General features: G+C 45.6%; 1 protein-coding gene across 1 annotated transcript in view; it reads left to right on the top strand.

The window, feature by feature from the left end:
• The window catches only part of LOC137380942 (G-protein coupled receptor 26-like), a 45739-nt gene extending 32671 nt beyond the window's left edge, over window positions 1–13068 (top strand). Inside the window, exon 3 of the mRNA XM_068053353.1 lies at window positions 12837–13068. Within this exon, the coding sequence (XP_067909454.1) occupies window positions 12837–13068 (232 nt within the window). The remainder of the gene's footprint in view (window positions 1–12836) is intronic.
• Window positions 13069–16005: the final 2937 nt, after the last annotated feature.

Genomic DNA, 16005 nt, shown 5'->3' with positions numbered 1-16005 from the left:
CTTGTTTAAGAAGAGTAGCAGGGATAATCCAGGTAATTATAGACCGGTGAGCCTGACGTCAGTGGTAGGGAAGCTGCTGGAGAAGATACTGAGGGATAGGATCTATTCCCATTTGGAAGAAAATGGGCTTATCAATGATAGGCAATATGGTTTTGTGCAGGGAAGGTCATGTCTTACCAACTTAATAGAATTCTTTGAGGAAGTGACAAAGTTGATTGATGAGGGAAGGGCTGTAGATGTCATATACATGGACTTCAGTAAGGCCTAAGTCAGTTCAGTAAGCAGTAAGCTGATGGAGAAAGTGAAGTCGCATGGGGTCCAGGGTGTACTAGCTAGATGGATAAAGAACTGGCTGGGCAACAGGAGGCAGAGAGTAGCAGTGGAAGGGAGTTTCTCAAAATGGAGACGTGTGACCAATGGTGTTCCACAGGGATCCGTGCTGGGACCACTGTTGTTTGTGATATACATAAATGATTTGGAGGAAAGTATAGGTGGTCTGATTAGCAAGTTTGCAGACGACACTAAGATTGGTGGAGTAGCAGATAGTGAAGGGGACTGTCAGAGAATACAGCAGAATATAGATAGATTGGAGAGTTGGGCAGAGAAATGGCAGATGGAGTTCAATCAGGGCAAATGCTAGGTGATGCATTTTGGAAGATCTAATTCAAGAGTGAACTATACAGTAAATGGCAAAGTCCTGGGGAAAATTGATGTACAGAGAGATTTGGGTGTTCAGGTCCATTGTTCCCTGAAGGTGGCAACGCAGGTCAATAGAGTGGTCAAGAAGGCATACGGCATGCTTTCCTTCATCGGACGGGGTATTGAGTACAAGAGTTGGCAGGTCATGTTACAGTAGTATAAGACTTTGGTTCGGCCACATTTGGAATACTGCGTGCAGTTCTGGTCGCCACATTGCCAAAAGGATGTAGATGCTTTGGAGAAGGTGCAGAAGAGGTTCACCAGGATGTTGCCTGGTATGGAGGACGCTAGCTATGAAGAGAGGTTGAGTAGATTAGGATTATTTTCATTAGAAAGACGGAGGTTGAGGGGGGACCTGATTGAGGTGTACAAAATCATGAGAGGTATAGACAGGGTGGATAGCAAGAAGCTTTTTCCCAGAGTGGGGGATTCAATTACTAGGGGTCACGAGTTCAAAGTGAGAGGGGAAAAGTTTAGGGGGGATATGCGTGGAAAGTTCTTTACGCAGAGGGTGGTGGGTGCCTGGAACGCGTTGCCAGCGGAGGTGGTAGACGCGGGCACGATAGCGTCTTTTAAGATGTATCTAGACAGATACATGAATGGGTAGGAAGCAAAGAGATACAGACCCTTAGAAAATAGGCGACATGTTTAGATAGAGGATCTGGATCGGCGCAGGCTTGGAGGGCCGAAGGGCCTGTTCCTGTGCTGTAATTTTCTTTGTTCTTTGTTCTTTAAGTGTTCATCTGCTGATATAACAAGCAGGGAGCTTTTTTCTCTCTCTATTTTCTCTTAAAAATCTTACTCCACTCACTTTCATGGCCTGGGGATAGGGGGTGATGGACTGTGGCACATGTCTTCAATGTCGCCCCTTGACAAGTTTGCTAAGGGGTACATATCAGCAGTGTTGGAAGGTTTGTTTGCATCAATCCTCCGTGTGACTTAAATAAAACTGACAACGTTTACCCTCCAGATGAGGTCTGCATGCAAATGTCAGTCAAGAATTTAATTTAAACTTAAGTCTGCTAATCAGATCTACAGTGCTGTCGATTAGTAGCCACTTTTAATCAGACTGCTATCTGAATAAAACAGGAGTATTTTAAAAAGAATTGCTTTGTTTTTTATATTCCATCTTTTTACTAAAAATTGTTCAATTGTTCAATATGTCATAATAATATTACTATTCTTTCTGTAGATTTGACCAATTTAACTGGATATATGCATTTCAATTAGATATTCGGGGGCAAACTTCCATAGCCCCTGAAAATGGGCACAGGGATCGCAATGCATAATTAACCCGCATCCGTTTCTTCCGATGTAAGCAACACGCCAAACTCGTGCTACCTGGTAATTTGCATGATTGCGGCATTCAGCCAGTGCTAAACACACTGTTGAGTGGCTGCGCGTCTCAGTAGGGAGCCCAAGTTTGTGTGAGGTTCACTCTGCTTAATGCTAGCCTGCATCTCTTAAAGTGGTGGGACATTCTGTCTGGATCAGGTACTGGAACTGTTTGCGGAAGACAGTCTGAACAGGAAGAAGAGATAATTATGGTGCAACAGGGGAAAGAGTGTGCTGCAAGCTTCTTTGACACTGCACTGAATGCTATGGTGCTGGAAGTGAACAGAAAGACACATGTCATCTATTCACAGGAGACCATCCAGATAAACTTTTGAAGGCACTGAGACCAGATAGCTATGGGGGTAAATGCCAGGAGTCAAGCCCTGAGGACCTGGATGCAGCATCACAAGAAGTTCAATAATGGGTAGTTAATATCAGTTAACATATCTTCAAATGCCCTATCCCACCAACTGTATCACTAGCCTCACATGCTGCACAATGCACCACACCATTATCACTCATCTACCAACATTCTCTATCAATCACAACTCATACCTAACATTCATAGCTTCACCTGTATTGGATGAGCAGATATTTCCTCCAATTAAATATTGAGAAGACTGAAGCCATTGTTTTCGGTTTCTGGTCCAAACTCTGTTCCCTAGCTACCAACTCCATCCCTCTTCCTGGCAACAGTCTGAGGCTGATCCAGTCTGTTCACAACCTTAATGTCATATTTGACCCTGAGGTGAGCTTCCAACCACAAATTCATGCCATCACTAAGACTGTCTATTTCCACCTCTGTAACATTGCCCAACTTCATCCCTGTTGCAACTCATCTGCTGTTGAAACCCTCATTCAAGACTTTTGTTACCTCTGGATTTAACTATTCCGACACATTTCTGGCTGGTCTCCCACATTCTACACTCCATAAATTTGAGGTCATCCAAAACTCTGTGGCCTGTGTCTTAACTCGCACTAAGTCCTGTTCACCTCTTCCCCTTGTGCTCGCTGAACTACTTTGGCCCCCGGTCAAGCAACATCTTGATTTTAAAATTCTCATCCTTGTTTTCAAATCCCTCCATGACTCTGCCCCTCCCTATCGCTGTAATCTTCTCCATCCCCACAATCCTCCGAGATATCGGCACTCATCTAATTCTGGCTCTTGAGCATCCCTGATTTTAATCATTCCACCATTGCTGGCCGGGCCTTCAGTTGCCTAGGCCCTACGCTCTGGAATTCCCTCCCGAAATCTCTCAGCCTCTCCACCTCACTCTCCTCCTTTAAGACTCTTCTTAAAACCTACCTCCACCTACCCTGGCAAGGGCTGTACCCTCATGATGATGAGGTTGTGCAGCATAAGACAGACCACCACGAACCTTGAGAGCGCTCTGTTGAGTACTGCAGGTTTCCTCCAGAGCAGTCCAGACAGTGGAAGTGTTGATTCATTATGCTTTATCACTTTTTGTGTAGCAGCACGGCTCTGCTGCGCATGTGTGCAAGGTTTCCGAACCAGAGTTATCAGCCCTGTTGTCAAAGGATAACCTTGATCACACAGTAGTCACCCTCTGGTTTTTCGTGGTGGCTCAAATGCAGCTGGCACAGTGGACTGCTGCAGAATGAAGGCATCATGACTGCTGTCTGGAAACCGAGCACTGACCTGCATAATACACTGCATATGGTCACACACCAGCTGCAAGTTGAGGGAAACCCTTTTAGTTGTCGTACATCTCAGAGTTGACATGCAAACTGACATGAATGCAGTTAATTGCACCCTGCACCATGGGGAGACCAAGACTCCTCACAAAACTGTGTGTTCACTCCACCTGATTCTTACTGACAAGGTAGAATGAAATGTATTCAGTGATCTTGGAACACAAAGCCTTCATTACATCTTTGTTCAAAAAGTGTGAAAGGATAAACCCAGGAACTATAGGCCAGTTAGTTTTACTTTGGTGGTGGAGAAGCTTTTAGAAATGATAATCCAGGACAAAATGAACAGGCATCTGGACAAGGGTGGATTAATGAAGGAAAGCCAGCATGGATTTGTTAAAGGTAAATTGTGTTTAACGAGTTTAATTGAGTTTTTTTATGAGGTAACAGAGTGGGTTAAGGAGGGTAATGGAGTTGATGTGGTATATATATGGACTTCCAAAAGGCGTTTAATAAAGTGACACATAATAGGCTTGTCAGCAAAGTTGAAGCCTGTAGAAGAAAAAGGACAGTGGCAGCATGGATACAAAGTTAGCTGAGTGACAGGAAACAGAGAGTAGTGGTGAACGATTATTTTTTGGACTGGAGGAAGTTATACAGTGGGGTTCCCCAGGACTTATTGCTAGGACCGCTGCTATTCTTGATTTATGTTAATGACTTAGACTTGGGTGCATAGGGCATAATTTCAAAATTTGCAGATGACAGAAACCTGGGAAGGAGGATAGTGAAAGGCTTCAAGATGATATAGACAGGCTGGTAGAATTGGCGGACATGTGGCAGATGCAATTTAAGACAGAGAAGTATGAAGTGATATGCTTTGGTAGGAAGAATGAGGAGAAATAATATAAACTAAAGGGGACAATACTAAAGGGGGTGCAGGAACAGAGAGAACAGGGGTATATGTGCACAAATCATTGAAGGTGGCAGAGCAGGTTGAGAAAGTGGTTAAAAAGGCATACGGGATCGGAAACTTTATAAATAGAGGCATAGAGTACAAAAACAAGGAAGTTGTGGTGAATCTTTATAAAACACTGGTTCGGCCTTAACTAGAATAATGTATCCAATTCAGAACACCACACTTTAGGAAGGATGTGAAGGCTTTAGAGAGGGTGCAGAAATGATTTACGAGAATGGTTCCAGGGTTGAGAAACTTCAGTTATGTGATAGATTGGAGAAGCTGGGGATTTTCTCCTTAAAGAAAAGAAGTTTGAGAGGAAGTTTGATGGAGGTGTTCAAAACCATGAGGCGTGTAGACAGAGTGGATAGAGAGAAACTGTTCCAATTGTCAGAAAGGTCGAGAACCAGAGGACACAGATTAAAAAGATTGGCAAAAGAACCAAAGGCAGCATGAGGAAGAACATTTTTACGCAGCAAGTGGTTAGGATTTGGAATGCACTGCCTGAGAGTGTGATGGAGGAAGATTCAACCATGGCTTTCAAAAGGTAATTGGATAAGCATCTGAAAAGAAAATATTTTCCGGGCGACAGGGAAAGGGCCAGGGAGTGGGACTAGCTGATTTTCTCTTGCAGAGAGCTGGCATGGACACGATGAGCTGAATGGCCACCTCCTGTGCTGTAACTATTCTATGATTCTATGATTATAGTGACCTCCCATATGCAATAGTGAATGGCAAACTGTGTATTGTTGCAATTATCACCTGCTCCAGCCGAGAAAGAGCCCAACACATAACTGTTCATAGTCAAAGTCCCCTTCACAGCCACTGGCAATGCTGTCCTCACCCTGCTCTGAGGCTTTAGTTAAGTTTGCAGCAGGCGAAGACATCCTTACTGAAGCACAGGCATTTGACACGCTGTTCCTTGCTGAGGATCGAGTAGAAGAATTGCTCCCTGAAGACCCTGGGTAGAAATGGTCTCCTGCTGACAGCCCTTCTGCCCCTCCTCTTCCTCCATATTCCAAAAGCTTGTCTTGCTCTGCGTCACCTCTGCTCATTCTGTCTGTTATGCTGTATGAGCATGCATTCTAATGCACCCAGGTCTGGCAGCAAGTGATCTGTGCAGAAACTTTGAAATCAGGATAAAGTCCCTCAGCATGTGCCACACCACTCCCTGTAGACTATAGCAACTTTAAAGGAGTCTAAAAACCACCTTCTTCTTCTTTGGCCTCCTTGTCTCGAGAGACAATGGGTAAGCGCCTGGAGGTGGTCAGTGGTTTGTGAAGCAGCGCCTGGAGTGGCTATAAAGGCCAATTCTAGAGTGACAGACTCTTCCACAGGTGCTGCAGATAAAATTGGTTGTTGGGGCTGTTACACAGTTGGTTCTCTCCTTGCGCTTCTGTCTTTTTTTCCTGCCAGCTGCTAAGTCTCTTTGACTCGCCACACTTTAGCCCCACCTTTATGGTTGCCCACCAGCTCTGTCGATCGCTGGCAACTGACTCCCACGACTTGTGATCAATGTCACAGGACTTCATGTCGCGTTTGCAGACGTCCTTAAAGCGGAGACAAGGACGGCCGGTGGGTCTGATACCAGTGACGAACTCGCTGTACAATGTGTCCTTGGGGATCCTGCCACCTTCCATGCGGCTCACATGGCCAAGCCATCTCAGGCGCCACTGGCTCAGTAGGGTGTATATGCTGGGGATGTTGGCCGCCTCGAGGACTTCTATGTTGGAGATACGGTCCTGCCACCTGATGCCAAGGATTCTCTGGAGGCAGCGAAGATGGAATGAATTGAGACGTCGCTCTTGGCTGACATACGTTGTCCAGGCCTCGCTGCCGTAGAGTAAGGTACTGAGGACACGGGCTTGATACACTTGGACTTTTGTGTTCTGTGTCAGTGCGCCATTTTCCCACACTCTCTTGGCCAGTCTGGACATAGCAGAGGAAGCCTTCCCCATGCACTTGTTGAATTCTGCATCATGAGACAGGTTACTGGTGATAGTTGAGCCTAGGTAGGTGAACTCTTGAACCACTTCCAGAGTGTGGTCGCCGATATTGATGGATGGGGCATTTCTGATGTCCTGTCCCATGATGTTCGTTTTCTTGAGTCTGATGGTTAGGCCAAATTTGTTGCAGGCAGCCGCAAACCTGTCGATGAGTCTCTGCAGACACTCTTCAGTGTGAGATGTTAATGCAGCATCGTCAGCAAAGAGGAGTTCCCTGATGAGGACTTTCCGAACTTTGGTCCTTGCTCTTAGACGGGCAAGGTTGAACAACCTGCCACCTGATCTTGTGTGGAGGAAAATTCCTTCTTCTGAAGACTTGAACGGATGTGAGAGCAGCAGGGAGAAGAAGATCCCAAACAGTGTAGGTGCGAGGACACAGCCCTGTTTCACGCCACTCAGGATAGGAAAGGAGTCTGAAGATGGGGTTCTATGCTGAATTGTGCCTTTCATATTGTCATGGAATGAGGTAATGATACTTAGTAGCTTTAGTGGGCATCCAATCTTTTCTAGTAGTCTGAAGAGAACACGTCTGCTGACGAGGTCAAAGGCTTTGGTGAGATCAATGAAAGCAACGTAGAGGGGCATCTGTTGTTCATGGCATTTCTCCTGTAGCTGGCAAAGGGAGAACAGCATGTCAATGGTGGATCTCTCTGCTCGAAAGCCACACTGTGCCTCAGGGTTGACACGCTCAGCCAGTTTAAAGTGACTCGAGCGAAGACTTTCCCCACTATGCTGAGCAGTGAGATTCCATGGTAGTTGTTGCAGTCACCGAGGTCACCCTTGTTCTTATAGAGAGTGATGATATTGGCATCAATCATGTCCTGTGGTACTGCTCCCTCGTCCCAGCACAGGCAAAGCAGTTTGCACAGTGCTGAAAGTATAGCAGGCTTGGCACTCTTGATGATTTCAGGAGAAATGCCATCCTTCCCAGGGGCTTTTCCGCTGGCTAGAGAATCAATGACATCACTGAGTTCCGATTTTGTTGGCTGTACGTCCAGCTCATCCATGACTGGCAGAGACTGGGCTGCATTGAGGGCGGTCTCAGTGACAACATTTTCCCTGGAGTACAGTTCTAGGTAGTGTTACACCCAGCGGTCCATTTGCTTGCGTTTTTTTTAGAGATACAGCACTGCAACAGGCCCTTCGGCCCACCGAGTCTGTGCCGACCATCAACCACCCATTTATACTAATCCTACACTAATTCCATATTCCTACCACATCCCCACCTGTCCCTATATTTCCCTACCACCTACCTATACTAGGGGCAATTTATAATGACCAATCAACCTATCAACCAGCAAGTCTTTGGCATGTGGGAGGAAACCGGAGCACCCGGAGGAAACCCACGCAGACACAGGGAGAACTTGCAAACTCCACACAGGCAGTACCCAGAATTGAACCCGGGTCGCTGGAGCTGTGAGGCTGCGGTGCTAACCACTGCGCCACTGTGTCCCCTGATTTAGATTTGAGGGGGGCAATCTTCTTGATGGTTGGCCCAAAAGCTCTCTTAATGCCATCATACATTCCTCTGATATTTCTGGTGTCAGAGGCCAGCTGAATATGACTGCATAGGTGTTGCCAGTAGTCATTTGTGCAGTGCCTGGCTGTTCTTTGTGCCATGCTTCTGGCAGCTTTAAGTGCTACGGATGTTAACTTGCTGGGGGCTTTCTTGTAGTTCAGCAGTGCAATGCGCTTAGCGGCTATGACAGTTTCCAGCTCTTCAGTGTGAGATTGAAACCAGTCTGCATTCCGCTTCACACGTTTGCCATAGGTGGTCATAGCTGACTCATAGATGGCGTCTCTGATGTGGGCCCACTTGGTCTCTGCATCCACTGTAGGAGTGTTTTGAAGGGCTTTTTCAAGTGAATTTAGAAACTTATGTAACAGCTGTGGATGAGAAATTCTGCTCGTGTTGATGCGCGGGCGGCCCTTCTGCTTAAAGCGATGCAGCTTCTTTGGTTTGAGGTTAACCTTGCTGCACACCAGGGAGTGGTCAGTGTCGCAGTCCGCACTGTGGAAGCTGCGTGTGATTTGATCGCTGTTTAAAGAGGCTCGCCTTGTGACGATGAGGTCCAGCTGGTGCCAATGACGTGATCTTGTGTGTCTCCAAGAAACCTGGTGACAGGGTTTAGTGTGAAAGAATGAGTTGGTGATGCAGAGGTTATGATAGGTACACAACTCAAGCAGTCTCTGTCCATTCTCATTCATCCTACCAATGCCATAGCGCCCAAGGCAGGAGGGCCATGAGTCATGGTCGGCCCCAACCCTGGCATTAAAGCCCCCCAGCAGGAACAGGTGTTCGGTGTTGGGGATGCTACTAATGATATTATGGAGTTCCTCGTAGAACTGGTCTTTAGCTTCAGGTGGGGAGCAGAGTGTTGGAGCATAGATGCTGAGTAGGTGTACTGGACCAGAGGCGGTGAGCAGTTGGATGGACAGTATGCGTTCCGAGCCATTTGAGGGTGGCTCTATCATGCTGAGCAAAGAGTTTCTGATGGCGAAGCCCACTCCATGCTGTCTTGGTTCTTCAGGATCCCTACCCTGCCAGAAGAACGTGTAGTCTTGCTCTCTTAAAGATCTGCTCGCAGGGAGGCGTATCTCCTGAAGTGCTGCAATGTCCACATTGAGTCTACTGAGCTCGTTGTTAATGATGGCGGTCTTCTGAGAATCGTTGATTTGTGTAAGGTCTTCTGACAGGCCAGGACACACAGTTCTGACGTTCCAGCTTGCAAAACGAAGGGCTGGTACCTTCTTCCCTTTTTTGGTCGTGCTGTTTGGTGCAGTGTTACAGTCCACTTGTCGGGCATGACCCTGAGCTCCAATCACCCATTGAAGCAGGTGGAGTGTGGCAGGACAGAACCTTACTGACTGGGGGCTGCCCGGTTTGAGGCGGGCAGTAGCTGTCCAGCGGGATGCGATGATCTCTCCCACTGACAAAGACAACCCGTGGCGCCCAATCTCTACACCAATTGAGCTGGACTTATAACCCGTAACTGCTGCCTTCCATGTTGATTTGGTCGCTGTGAGGCGACTGTGGAGTGACCTCTCCATGGCGCATGCCTGGGCAGATGTATGGAGGTTGTGAGTTGCCCAAGTGTCAAAAGCCCCCTCTCGGCCTTTTGGTGGGGTCCAAAGGAGTAGAGAGCACGACGTTTGGCACCGGTATGGCTGCAGGAACTGCCGGAAACATGGCAAAGGTGAGACATGACCACCTTCGGGGTTCCGCTCCGGATTTTCTGTTAGGGTTTACTCCCTTAGCCTTGGTCTCTCCCAAGATGCCCACAAGGCAGTGGGGTTGTTAGGGCCCTTACACAGGGGTAGGTGGATGCCGGTGGGAGGAGGTGGGGGGAAGGGGGTGCAGGGGGGGAGGGGGTGCAAGGAGGATGGGTGAGGTGGGAAGGGGTGGAGGGAAGGGGGTGCGAGGGTGAGCTGGGCAGGGGGCTGCAGGGGGTAGGGGAGAGGGGTGCGGGGGAAGGGGTTGCAAGGGGAAGATGGTGCGAGGGGGGAGCTGGGAAGGGGGTGCGAGGGGGGTGAGCTGGGAGCGGGGGGGTGGAGGGGGTGCAGGTAATAAAACATTTCATCAGCTCCCACCATTGCCCCTTTTACAATGGTGTATTACTACTGGCCAGAGCTGGCAGGCAACCATAAAGGCGGGGCTGAAGATGAGGCGAGTCGAAGAGACTTAGCAGTTGGCAGGAAAAAAGACAGAAGCACAAGGAAAGAGCCAACTGTGGAACAGCCCCAACAACCAATTTTATCTGTAGCACCTGTGGAAGAATCTGTCACTCTAGAATTGGCCTTTATAGCCACTCCAGGCGCTGCTTCACAAACCACTGACCACCTCCAGGCGCTTACCCATTGTCTCCTGAGACAAGGAGGCCAAAGAACTACTACTGGAATCGGGATCGGGATCCGGGAGCCGAGCCGGAGTTGTGGGGAAAGTTTGTGTGAAAACAGCGCGGAGTCGCTGAGTGAGCGGGAGCCGCTGCCGGGACCATGTGGCCGCTCTTCCTCCTGATTGCCGCCGTGGACGGGCTCCCCAAACTCAGCCATGTGGCCTTCCTGTCCAGTGGCCAAGCTTGGTCCACTGGCAGGGTCTTCATCAGCATTTCTATCCCGGATTGCCAGCCGTTCACCCTCTCTCTGCGGTGAATTCCTCTCCCAGCCTTACGCCTCCACCGCCCTGGAGGCCGCCATCTCCTTTGTTTCTCGACCGCCTAACCACCAAACACTTCTGTAATCGCAGCAAGAGCGAGTAGAAATCAAGCAGCAACTAACCTGAAAGCAGTTGATGATCCCATTAAAGTAGTTGATGATCCCTTTTAATAGTGCTAGTGGAGTGTGTTTCTTGCTTCTGAACACATGCTTAGCTGTGCATGTTTACAAAATGGCATTAGCTGTACTGAAATGGCAGTGCTGCATCAAATCAGTGTTACAAGCTGATTGACGTCATGATCTGTCTACTCTACATACAACCAGCAGGCGCTCCCTGCACACGCTAACGCCCTTACCAAAATGATGTCTGTCGCAACTCTCACAAGAAGTGTGCATGGAGCCAAAACAGCGCTTGCAGCACCAAAAAACCAGGTGCTAAGGAGCCAAATTTTGTGGTCTCAATGTTGAATCAGTAGGATTGGCATTGCTGGCCCTGCGATTTGAAGTGTTGTTTGATAACCTTTGTTAAAGTGTATTAATACACATAATGAAAGCTGAATTAAACATTAATGTTCACAGATGTAAATTTGATGTTATATAATTGGATGTAGGTCTTCTGTATAATCATTTGGCTATTAGGAGCTCAAATATTGGCTCCTCATGTTCCTGGCCACGATGTGTCTAAACGTGATTGTCAATCGTCAGATGATGTTTATATCCAGTGCAAAAATAGCTTGTTGTGTGGAGAGATAGTGTTAGCTCAGCACCCAACTAAATTTGCACCATTGTTTTAAAAAAGCTAATGCCTATGATAAGGATGTTGGGCATGTATCCTATAATAACAAAAATAACAATTTGCATTCATATAACTTAGAAAACATGCCAAGTACTTCACAGAGATGCGAGGAAAATATGCACCAAACAAAAGGAGAGATTAGGAGCACTGACTAAAAGCTGGGTCGAAGTAATGGAGTTTAAGGATGGTCCTAAAGGAGGAAATATGGATGGGTTTAGGGTGGGAATTCCAGTGAGTTGGTCCGAGATGCCTGAAAGCATGGCTGCCAATGGCGGGGAGAAGGGAGGGTGGATACAATAGAGCCCAGAGTCAGAAGGACGGACAGTTAAGAGTGGTGTTTGGTGGGGTGGGTGTGGGGGATTGGGGGGGTGGGGAGAGCAGAGGCAGGAAGAATGGGGAGGGATAGGGCTGAAGGAAGTTACTGAGGTGTGAGGCCATAGGGGGTTTATATACCAGGGTGAGAATTTTAAATTTGAGGCGTTGGGGAACTGGAAGCAAGGAAAGGGATGCGAGGTAGGAAATTAACAGAAGACTTCTAGATGAACTGAAGTTTATGGAGAGTGCAGGATGGGAAGCCATTGTGAATGAGTTCAAAGGTCTTCACTCATATTATTGCAATATTAAAAAATTATTAAGAAAACATGATTGAACTTGCAATGGTAGCTTGACTATGCCATGGATATAAAGATGAAGCCCCTTAAACATAACTCCGTGTGGGAGTTTCCTGATCTCCATTCATACTTGCAAAAGTAGATTAGCAGAATTACAAGAGAAATGCCATAAATAGTAATTTTTCTTCCATTTGTGCAGTTTCTTCAGGAGTTACATTAATCTTCAGTTATAATGGGAGATCAGGAGAACCATTATTGGCAAACCTTTGAAGCATTAAGTAGCATTGAGTGGTTGAGTTGCCTGATTTGTGACCCTGTGATCACAAGTTTGAACCCCATGGTTAATGAACATCTGAATGTGTGATGAAATTCATCACTTGGTTCAATGGGAAGCAAAGCTAACAATATGTGCCTCTTCCTATAAACTGCGCACTTCGCATTGGGTGGAATTAACTTTCAAAGCCATAGTGAAATTAGCTTGCCGATGGTCCTTCCTGAAAGAGTCTGTGAGGGGGAGAAAAAAAACACGAATGAAAAGGGGGAGCATTTTTAAATTCACAGCTGAAATGTAATCTGTTTAAAAAAATGCATGAAAATATTCCTGTTAACATTTTGTCTTTTGACAGGTTGGTGGAGTTGTCTATGTCAGTACCAATCAGTCCATACTGGGGAGTTCTTTCCAAATGTTTGGCTTACAGCAAGGCTGTCTCAGACCCCTTTGTATACTCTTTGCTGCGTCATCAGTATAAGAAGACATGGATGGACATTATTAATAGACTGCTTAAACGAAGCTCCTTAAACTCCTCTGCACTGACAGGTGAAACGCAAAACAGCAATTTTGTACAAACAGCTGAATGAAATAGTCTTCATGAATGGAACAGTTTGACAGATACATGCATTGGGATTTTTATTGAAATATCTGTCTTATGGAACTTTTGACTTTACTCTTCTTTCTACTACTTTAGACAGTTATTTTGGTTAATGTTTAAAGGAAAATCCTCATAGCTCACCTTTACACTTTTGTAATTATAATTGTTATTTGGTTCTTTTCTTAAGTGTACTTTCAGTGGGAGTCCAGTGAGCTCACAAGTAAAGTCACCCTGTAAAGTCTGTGGGTGGATGTGGGTGATGAGAGCTGAAATATGTTACTTACTTAGAGGATAGTTTCTGTCAACCAATAGAAAGGCAAAATTCAGAATTCAATCTCAACTAATTCAGATATCAGTAACAGTCACTGATTTTGTTTCTTTTATAAATCAGAGCCTTAACTAAATATGTCAACAAATGCAAATCACAGAGGGAAGCATTATTTGAGAAGTTGGTTTCTGGGAACAGCTTCCTTTGATGTCATCATCTCAGCAGTGAAAACTAGCCTTTATTGACATCATTATCTTAATCTATTATCTTTCTTAGCATCCATGTAACCTTTGTTATAGATTAGCCCCATTTATCAATACTTTTTTCCCTGTAAGAATTGTTGAATGTTTTCAGGTATCCCACTGAGTAAAACTTAATCTGCAAGGATATTGGTGAATAAATTATTTTCACTCTTCATACCTTGTCGAAGATTGAAATATGTAAAGGACATGCCTGCAAATGCCTTCTTTTTCTCAACTAGAGATGCAGTAGGAAAGCAAATTAGCTTTTAATATTCAACGCATGAACATTCAACATAATTTATTTGGGTAAGAACGTAATTAAAGCTTTTGACTTAACTGACAGTCACTTCAGAAATAAATTTACAGGTAAACAATCTGCCAATTGACTGGCTTACCTCTCAATTTTACTGCTGCCATTTTTGTATAATCATGTGACTGTACACAGAAGATTGTCTGTTGCCGTACCCGTCTGTACAACATGTCAATCAATCTGAAGTCGATAAGTAATGGTGACATTTCTTTATAGATTACCAAGGTGTTCAAAATGAGTTATGCACAATCACAAATTTTCAAGACTTTAAAGATGATCAGTGTGATGGAAATTAGCCGCTTTTCAGCTAGTCCATTATGAGATGTAAAAGCTAGAACTGAACAACTTAAATCAGTCAGTCAGTCACTGTGATGGATGACCGTTTGACTATATCAAAATTTTCTTGTGAAAAACAGTGGTACCATTATCTTTCTTGAAGAACTCAAGCTCCAATGTAAAATGGATTGCGACACTTAGGCCCATAAACACTTTCCCTTGAAAAACTCCACAATTAGTAGAAAAAATCAATGAAAGCAGGTTGAAGTTAAAATCTCTTATAAAGTTGTTATTGTTGACTTTATCCTTCCAGTGTAACTGTCCTTTCAATCTTTCTATTAATAAAAACAGTTTGAGCAGCTTTTGGAGAGCAGCAGAATGTAAATGTAACTGTAATATTGCATTATCCTTTGAAGCCTACATTGATAATTATAGGGTTCATAATGAACTCATGCCAAAAAAACATTTGAACCTTGTTCAAGGCATAACAACAGCCCAAAGAAAAGCAAATTCCAAAGGCCCTATGTTCCCCATACTATGAGTGTGACTTTAACCCTACCCACCTGGCAGAAACTGGATGTGTGGGCAGTTAAAAGAACCCAAATTGCTTACCCACACTGTAGCTGCCGAAAGCTGACATGTCTTAATGTAAACAAATGCAATAAGTCTGGTGCTGATAAATCACTGTTTAAAATATCGGTCACTGCCCAATTCCAGTACTCTCAAGGTAACACTGATAGCATAAAATTAGTGTCGCTTTTTAGACAGTAACAAGCCCTTTTCACCTATCATCCTGAGCAGCTGCTGGCACGGTCATTCTTAACATAGGCATGTCAGGTCTCGAAGCAGCCTGAGTGGGGAATGGTAGTTAGTTAGCTGACAGGCCAACACAGTGGTGAAGAGGTGTTGTTACATTTTTTTCACTTTCTTCATTTTGCCAGGAGAAGTAGGAGCGCTGTTCTGGCCCCCACAAGAAAGCTTAGGCCTTCCCTACTGTAAATTCACTCCTTCCCTCCACCCCCGATCATGCAACTCCTGTGAGACAATCCGGCAGCCAATCCCACTACTTACCTGCTGTCAGCAAGTGGCCTCTGGGCTGCACAATTGTCTGCCACTTCCCGCCCAGAATGAGTGGTAATCAGCCGACAAGATTTAAGCGAGTATAATAATAAAAGCAAAATACTGCAGATGCTGGAAATCTGGAACAAAAACAAGAAATGCTGGAAATACTCTGCAGGTCTGGCAGCATCTGTGGAGAGAGAATCAGAGTTAATGTTTCAGGTCGGTGACCCTTCATCAGAACTGGCAAAGGTTAGAAATGTAATAGGTTTTAAGAAAATAAAGCGGGGGTGGGGCAAGAGATAAGAGGCTGGTGGGATGGAAAGTGAGGACAAGGGGAACCCTGTCGCGTTTCTGGGAGAGAGGGGAAAGGGTGAGAGCAGAGGTGCGGCTTTCTTCAAGAAAAAGATGTTGCTATGGGTACCCGCATGGGTCCTAGTTATGCCTGTCTTTTTGTGGGATATGTCGAACATTCCTTGTTCCAGTCCTACTCAGGCCCCTTCCCCATCTCTTTTTCCGGTACATTGATGACTGTATTGGTGCTGTTTCCTGCTCCCACCCCGAACTGGAAAACTTTATCAACTTTGCTTTCAATTTCCACCCTTCTCGCATCTTTACATGGTCCATCTCCGACACTTCCCTTCCCTTCCTCGACTTCTCTGTCTCTATCTCTGGGGATAGGTTGTCTACTAGTAAGCCCACAGCTACCTCAACTACATTTCTTCACACCCTGCCTCCAGTAAGGACTCCATTCCATTCTCCCAGTTTCTC

This window comes from Heterodontus francisci, chromosome 20, assembly GCF_036365525.1.
Source record: "Heterodontus francisci isolate sHetFra1 chromosome 20, sHetFra1.hap1, whole genome shotgun sequence".
In the NCBI taxonomy this organism is placed as follows: Eukaryota; Metazoa; Chordata; class Chondrichthyes; order Heterodontiformes; family Heterodontidae; genus Heterodontus; species Heterodontus francisci.
This window is presented reverse-complemented; position numbering and strand designations above follow the sequence as displayed.